An 8,545-nucleotide genomic window follows, 5' to 3' on the forward strand; every position below is an offset into this window, starting at 1 on the left:
TGTGGCATGTGTGTACTGAGTGCAGCTCTCATTGCCTAGGGGACATCTGTACACATGGTAGATCCTCAGCCGAGTCGGCCAAGTTCAGTCTAGGGTGTATACAAGGTTTTAGTGTATGGTTATGCTGTACATCACAATTGTTCATGTGCCATGGGACTTATTATTCTATATTTGCAATCATACCATACAATGAGACTGCTGGTCAACATACTTTGTTTCCCCGAAGTATGACATTTCCTCTAAAAATAGGCCCTAGCATATATTTCCCCTAGCCACCCCCCACCTGCAGAATCACCGATGCCAGTATGCCGCAGCTCCTCTGCCTGGGGTCATAATTCAAACCGCAGATTAGCAGTGACTGTAATGAAGGCTAGAGTATCAGTATAACAGCGCCTCCGTATACACGAAGTGACATAGGCGTGCCATAGGAAGTATAAGGACGCGCTGTTACAGTGATACGGCGCTGTTATACTGATACTCTAGCTGTCTTTATTACAGTTTACCGCTAATCTGTGCTTTGAATTATGCCGCCAGGCAGAGGAGCTGCGTAGTACTAGGATCGTCTTTCTGGAGGAGGGGGTCAGCAGGAGTTAATGCGGGCAGAGACTGGCTATGAGTGAGGGGGGTCAAGCTATACACAAGGGTGGGGGGAATCTGGCTATATTTACAGTATGGCTATACACAAGGGGGATCTCACTACCCCCACAAAGTATAAGACCTCCCCGAAAATAAGACCTAGCACAATTTTTATGGAGAAATTAGTATAAAACAGTGTCTTATTTTCGTGGAAACACAGTAGTATACCTATAAAAAAATTACTTTTACTGTTCATCAGCAGAATTGCATAGTGCTGGGGGGGGGGGGGGGGGGGCGGGGGGGCCTTATTGTACTCGATTTGCATCAATTACATCTTATAACACAAAGCATTCAGGGGCATATGACTACTTTCATGTAGTCACATGCCCCTTGATAAAAGATATTAAGTTGTCACATGCATCCAGATGAAGTAATAAGCCACTTGACGACCCCTAAAGACCAGGCCATTTTTTGCAGTACTGGGCTGTGCAGGCATTTCAGCCTTCTGCACAGCCCAGCTATATGGATCCCAGCGATCGGACTCACCAGCTTTTCTTTGTCCCTAAGGGGACATGCCACTGGAGGGGTCCGATCGCTGCGACTGTTTGTTTTCTTCAGCCTCTATGAGGCTCTCTCTCCCTCCCTCCCCTTCCCTCCTCCCCTCCGGTATCTGAATTGGAACAGGACAGCGATCCGTCCTGTTCCGCCTCTCATAGGCATCAGCTACAGTTGTAAACAAAGGGGATTTCTTTCCCCTTTCGTTTACAAACAGCCTGCTAGCCGCGATCGGCGGCTAGCAGGCTAATCATGGAACAGATGGCAGGGAACGATTGCGCATGCGCGGCCGCTCCCTGTGAAACTGCAGCCCCAGGACTTGACGCCAATTGGCGTTAGGCGGTCCTGGGGCTGCTGCCGCGGTCACGCCCATTGGCGTGAGGTGGTCTTCAAGTAGTTAAGTAGCCAGGTTTCTTGAGATAAACAAATTAAAATAGGCAGGTGCGCCAAGATAAAGAAATGAAGTAGCCAAGTGCATCTTATTTATATCAATTTAGTAGCCATGTACCCCCAGACAGTTATTAGGTAGCCCTGTGAGAATATATGTGTCTCACCAGTGCAGGTAGCAACGGGTGTCCTCCCAGTATAGAAAGCCAAGGTTATCTTCCCATTATAGGTATCCAAAAGTGCCCCCTCCCACTGTAAGTAGGCAAAGGTGTCTTTCCCCCCCTTCCCAATTTAGGTAGCATTTCCGCCCCTCCACCCCCCCCCCCCCCCCAATCCCCAAGCCTAGATAGTCAAAGGTGTTCCCTGTGTGTAGGTTTTTGCTGTGTTTTTCACACGTACATTCTTCTGGTCTATCTGATGTTCAAATGTGTCATTGCAGTCAAAAGGACCTGGAGAATTTACGAGCAGAGGTCCAGCGACGCCAACAGCTGCAGGATGCCATCAAAGGAGACGATCAGGAAGCTGACAGCAATGATACAGACTTACCTGAAGCAAATGGCACCAGCAGCACCACAACTGAGACTGTCCAGACACAAAGCTCCGCTTAGCCCAGCCTCCTGTTCTTCTCTTTAGCACCCTTTTTAAAATGCTAACCCATCAGTGGGTTGTCACCAGGCCTCTAGTTGTAAAAGAAAAATCTAAGTGTGTTGCAATGAGGTTGCACAGGTGCACATGCTGATAATACACAGTGCAAGAACTAATTAATAAGCCAACAGTATAAAGTGTCTCGATGAGCTTCTGTCTGCCGTACTGAGACCTTTCCGTCCCTAAGCAGTCGTGTTCGCAGAAGAAATGGGGCTTCTAAAAGCCCAGGCTGGCGCGTCAGTGTGTGTATGGAGGTGTGCGTTAGGGGGAACCCATTTCTGCGTTTTTATGTTTGTTTATTAGAGGGAATGGCTCTGCTTAGAGGTGACAGAACATTTCTCAGGTCGTTGAATGTGGACGGAGACAAAGAGTCCATGTGAGATATTAGAATTCGGCTCTCCCTAATTCCAAACTGTGGTGCTGCATCCTGAGCCAAACGATGCAGCTCACGGCCCCAGACTTAAGCCATACACAAGCTGGAACCTCCTCTAGCTCATTATTCCACAGTGCATTGGGTGAAAGCATACATGGATGACGGTCTTCCTGGGAGAGTTTTTTTTTTTTTTTTAATTACGGGAATACACATGGTAATACATCTGCTTTTCGGCTTTCTTTTTTTTTTTATTGAGGACTTTTAAGTTTTATATATCTGTTCTAGTCTCGTTTTATTTTTCCTTTTATTTTTCATGGTGTTTCTGTGAAATGTGTGATTGTGTATGACTGCATCATCAGAGGCTTTCTATATCTACAATCTCTCACCATATCCAAAGACTATAAATGACCCAAGTCCAGTCTCTCGTCTTTTGAAAAACTAGTACCTGAATGTAAAATAATTTAAAGAAAGACAGATCATGCGTACTATGCTGTACTTTGGCTTGAGGAAGTGTTCTACTACGTCTACCACAAAAGTATACGTTACCCCTCGTTGTGGAAGACTAGACAGACTGTGGACAAGTGTCCTTAGAAGCGTCTCCTGCCAACTAGTTTTAAACATATCCACCATACCTCCATGAGCAAGATACCTTTTCATTGTAGAACCTCCTGGAGTTTAAAATAATTAGTCTGGACCCTTGTTCTCTAACAAAAGATATCATATTTCCACAGGGGGCCATACATTTGCCATGGAGAGGTTTTGACTTCGTGCTTACTTGTTAAAACTATGATGTTGGGTTTGTTCATTTTACTTGTGTAATTAAAGCAGCATTTGATTGTAAAGCTCATCTTAACGCCTGTTCCCTTTTAATCTTTGGATTTCTGATGTTTCCTCCTAATTTTCACTTCTAATAATCATTGGTGTGTTATTTGTGGTCAGGGACCACGCCGTCCTTTGAGGAAACAACCTGTTCCTGTTATTGTGGGGCAGGTAAAGTGATTTCTGGACCATACCAAGCCTTGTATAAATTGACATAACAGAATGATTATGTGGTATGGCCTATTGGTGCTGTAGATATTTCTCTGTTAGGACTAAGTTGTTGCTATAGAATGTCAGCAATTTAGGCCCGGCAGATAGACAACGATGAGCGACCTTCATAATCCGATTTCTGAGCTTGATACCTTTAATGGTAAGGATTGACGGGGAATATATTTGTTTAAATCCATACACCCTCATCTGGTTTTAGTTTTATTTTTAACTTAAAATAACTTTTGAACATTTTCAAGTTTGTTTTTCTTGTGTTTTACCCCCAGTGGTTATTCTGTCTTTCAGTAGATTTCTTTTTTGATTTTTTTTTTTTTTTTGACCTGCATTAGCATGAACATTAAGTGGAAAAACACCACTGATCCAGTTATGATCAACGTCAATTGATCGAAGGGAAGTTGACTTCCATATGCTGATATTGTAGGCTCTCCGACACCCCGAGCCTGTGGTAGAACTCAGTGGGCAGGTGGCTTGGTCAGCATATCCACTGACTTTTGCTCTCCAATGACTCTTGTCCTGTAAGAGGAAATGCTGCTCTGTACTGTTTCATGGTAATGTATTTTTGGAGAATAACCTGTACTTTACCAAACCGCAATGCATAAAATCACTCGTCATTTGTCCTTAACATGTTCCTAAAACCTGAAAATTTTAGCCTTTAATAAATTCATGACAATGCATAATATGGTTGTGTTTTTATTGTCTGTTTGAAGACTTTTTCACATGTTCTGTTTTAGACACCCTATTAGTAGAATGCTTAAAGTGTAACTGTCCTCACAAAGTGCCACTCGCGACTTAATTATTCAACTCTCTGCCTCCCTCCCACTCATTGGGAGATCTTTATATGTGCCTGCTCCTGCCCCCTCTGGTCAATGGAGGTAATGGGTTTTTGCTCAATCAGCAGGCTTGTCATTTAGTGAAATAGAATATAATTTATGCACAGAGATGCACCTAAAACAGGTGCTTATCAGCAAGTCTTCATTCAACTGAAATGGGAAGAAACAGATAATACAACTCTCAACTAATTGGGACAAATTGCAACCACTGTGTTGTAATATTGGGTATAAAACCAGTATCCCAAACTTTGAGAAGATAAAGATGATGATGGGATACACTATGTTAGCAAAGTAACAGTCATTTGGAAATTATGTTCTTCAGCATTAAACTGCAAATAATTTGAGAATGTAATCAACTACAGCACATAATGGTAAATAAAGATTCCAAGGACACAGAGAAATCTCTGTACCTAAGACACGAGGTCCAAAGCCAATACTGGATGGTCATGATTTGTGGGCTCACCGGTGGCACTGCATTACAGAAAGACAATTCTGTTGTGGAAATCCCTGCACGGGCTCAAAAACACTTCTAAAAACTATTTTATGAACACTGTTCACTGTTGATCTTCAAATGCACATTTAAAACTTTTTCATGGAAAGAAGAAACCAGATATAAACAGGATTCAGAACACTGCTGCCTTTTCTGGCTTAGTCCATCTTCACTGAATATGAGCCCAAAGTGGAAATTGTCATGCAGTTGGATACATCTTTTTGAATGTAATAGATACTGTTAACCCTTTCCAATCCACTGACAAACTTATTCTGACACTGGATTGTTCTCCCCAGCTCCTGATGTTGGATGTAGTGCGACAAGGAGCATAATGTCCTAGTGTGACACTTTGATCTCCTCCGGCCCCACATAATATAAATATTATGTTGGCTGCCTGTGCCACTGCTGGATCTAGCCCAGCACAGTCAGGCTCCTGAGATCAAAGTGTCGGACTAATGATACTCTTCACCCCCTTTCTTTGCACAGCTGATTACTTCTCCAGGAAGCGGGAATGCTTGGCTTGTTTGTACTGAAACCTGGACTATGGATTTCAGATTTGGAAATTGATAGCTGGCTGTAAATTAAAATGGTAAAGTAATTAAAATTGTGAAGACATTAGTACAGCATTGATAGAGATTAATGAAAATTGTTTCTTGAAAGTGGACTTTCTCTAACCACACCAGTACTTACATATATAACCCCCCTAAGGCCTTAAATTTAAGTTTCACGTACCTGTGGCTTCTACCAGCCTCTGCAGATGTCCGGTCTTCAAGGATCCTCTAGTCCAGAGGCCCTCAAACTAAGGCCCGCGGGCCGAATGCGGCCCCCTGAGGCTTTTTCACTGGCCCCCATACACAAAATGTATAACTTATAGATGTTGCTCACTGCATCTTTAAATATTGGTGGCCCACATATAGCATAGCAGTGCTGGCAACAGCCTTCCACATGGAAGCCAGAAAGCCATGTTGGGGGGCATACTATCTGCACATGCTATGTTGGTGGCATAATATTGGCTCTGGATAAATGGGAGACATGAGAGCTGCCCATGCTAATAGGTGCTGTTTACAATACCTAGGTTCAATGTAAAGTTTTTCTACATCATTTTATGTATTCTCCGGCCCCCCAGCAATCTGAAGTATGTTGACCCGGCCCTTGATCGAAAAAGTTTGGCGACCGCTGCTCTAGTCCCTTGCCGCAGCTCATTTTCCGTTTTGGTTGACAAGTTGACCGCCACTGCACGGCCTCGCTTCCACTCACGTCGCCAGGAGCATCCTACGCAGGCGCAGTAGAAAGTTTTTCTCGTATTGCTACTGCGGAGGACGCTCTTTGTGTTGGGCCAGAGCTGGGCTGCCGCAGTGGCTGTAGTCGGTGAAACGGAAACTGAGCCATGACGGAGGATCCTTGAGTACTGGCGCGGGCACAGGACTTATGCAGAAGGCCGGTAGAAGCCCCAGGTAAGTGAAACCTTTTCTTTTTAAACCTTAACCTCTTGATGACCAGTGTTAACCCCCCCCCCCCCCCTAAAGACCAAGCCATTTTTTGTAAAATAGGCCACTGCAGCTTTAAGGCTAAGCTGTAGGCCTGCACAACACAGCACACAAGTGATACCCCCCTTTTCTCCCCAGCAACAGAGCTCTCTGTTGGTGGGGTCAGATAGCCCCCCGGATGTTTGTTTTATTTATTAATATTAATTTGTTTGTTTTTATGTAAATTTGTCTTATTTTTTTATTATATAGAGTGATCGGCTGTCGTGGGCGACAGCCAATCACTTTCCCAGTACAGTGCTGCTGTAGATCGCAGCACTGTATATGCTAATTAGACTAACAGATGACTGAAGGCGGAGCTCCAGCTACCAAGCAGGAGATGCGCACACTGCATGTGCACAATCTCCTGCAAAACGAAGCCCCAGGACTTTACACCGATCTGCATTAGGCAGTACTGGGGCTGCCACTGCGGCCACGCCCATCAGCGTGACGCAGACGGCAAGCAGTTAAAGAACCCCTTTAAGGACCAAAACAATTTTGTTTTAGTTATGTTTCTATTTATTCATTTATACCTTTCTCACTAGTTATGATATCCAAGGCTACGTTTCCACTGTGCTCGCCATGTGTCTTGCAAGATGCATTGCCGTCACAGCCGAATCCCTCTAGCTGCGTTATGCACGGCTATGGGATTCAGACGTGTGATGCGAGATTATGCTGCATGCTGTCACCTTTTCCCCGCACACGAATTTGGATGCACCTTGTTGACTTCAATAGACTGATTCCCTGCATGCTAATGCAATTTGGCAGACTGTAATCGCAGCAGTGGGAACCTAGCCTGAGTTATAGCAGGGGGTTGTTTCAGGCAGCAAAAAGTCTAGAACCTGCCCTGATGCAAATCGTATTTCTGCCAAAAAGCTGACAAGATTAGCTGCATTGCATGCTTGTTTCGGGTGTGATATCCAGACACTGCTGCAGCCAAAGGGATCAGCAGGGCTGTCAAGCAACTGGTACTGTTTAACCACTTGATGACCCACCCTTTACCCCCCCCTTAACCACTTGATGACCCACCCTTTACCCCCCCTTAAGGACCAGCGCTGGTTTGATTGATCTGTGCTGGGTGGGCTCTGCAGCCCCCAGCACAGATCAGGGTGCAGGCAGGGAGATCAGATTGCCCCCCTTTTTTCCCCCCTATGGGGATGATGTGCTGGGGGGGTCTGATCTCTCCTGCCTGCTGTGGGTGGCGGGGGGGGCACCTCAAAGCCCCCCTCCGCGGCGAAATTCCCCCTCCCTCTCCTACCTGCTGCCTCCCCCTGGTGTTCCGGGCTGCACAGGACGCTATCCGTCCTGTGCAGCCAGTGACAGGATGTGGTCTGTCACATGGCGGCGATCCCCGGCCGCTGATTGGCCGGGGATCGCCGATCTGCCTTACGGCGCTGCTGCGCAGCAGCGCCGTACAAATGTAAACAAAGCGGATTATTTCCGCTTGTGTTTACATCTAGCCTGCGAGCCGCCATCGGCGGCCCGCAGGCTATTCACGGAGCCCCCCGCCGTGATTTGACAGGAAGCAGCCGCTCGTACGAGCGGCTGCTTCCTGATTAATTAGGCTGCAGCTGGCGACGCAGTACTGCGTCGCTGGTCCTGCAGCTGCCACTTTGCCGACGCACGTTATGAGTGTGCGGTCGGCAAGTGGTTAAGGACCAGCACTGTTTTTAATGATCTGTGCTGGGTGGGCTCTGCAGCCCCCAGCACAGATCAGGGTGCAGGCAGAGTGACCAGATCTCCCCCCCCCCCATGGGGATGATGTGCAGGGGGGGCGGGGTCTGATCGCTCCTGCCTGCCTGAGGTTGGGGGGGGGGGGGGACATCAAACCCCCCTCCGCAGCCAAATTCCCCCCCTCCCTCTCCTACCTGTCATTCCCGGTGATCCGGGCTGCACAGGACACTATCCGTCCTGTGCAGCCAGTGACAGGACGTCCCCTGTCACATGGCGGCGATCCCCGGCCGCTGATTGCCGATCTGCCTTATGGCGCTGCTGCGCAGCAGCGCCGTACAATGTAAACAAAGGAGACATTTGTCTCCTACGTTTACAAATAGTCTACGAGCCGCAATCAGCAGCTGGCAGGCTATTCACGGAGACCCGCTCCGTGATCTGACAGGAA

At 46.6% G+C, this 8,545-nt stretch overlaps 1 protein-coding gene across 1 annotated transcript in view; it reads left to right on the forward strand.

Moving 5' to 3' along the window:
- Nucleotides 1-4,260, forward strand: part of CLUH (clustered mitochondria homolog) — a 116,917-nt gene extending 112,657 nt beyond the window's left edge. The window contains exon 26 of the mRNA XM_068270236.1: nucleotides 1,958-4,260. Within this exon, the coding sequence (XP_068126337.1) occupies nucleotides 1,958-2,126 (169 nt within the window). The 3' untranslated portion in view covers nucleotides 2,127-4,260. The remainder of the gene's footprint in view (nucleotides 1-1,957) is intronic.
- Nucleotides 4,261-8,545: the final 4,285 nt, after the last annotated feature.

Source organism: Hyperolius riggenbachi, chromosome 2 (genome assembly GCF_040937935.1).
Source record: "Hyperolius riggenbachi isolate aHypRig1 chromosome 2, aHypRig1.pri, whole genome shotgun sequence".
Lineage (NCBI taxonomy): Eukaryota > Metazoa > Chordata > Amphibia > Anura > Hyperoliidae > Hyperolius > Hyperolius riggenbachi.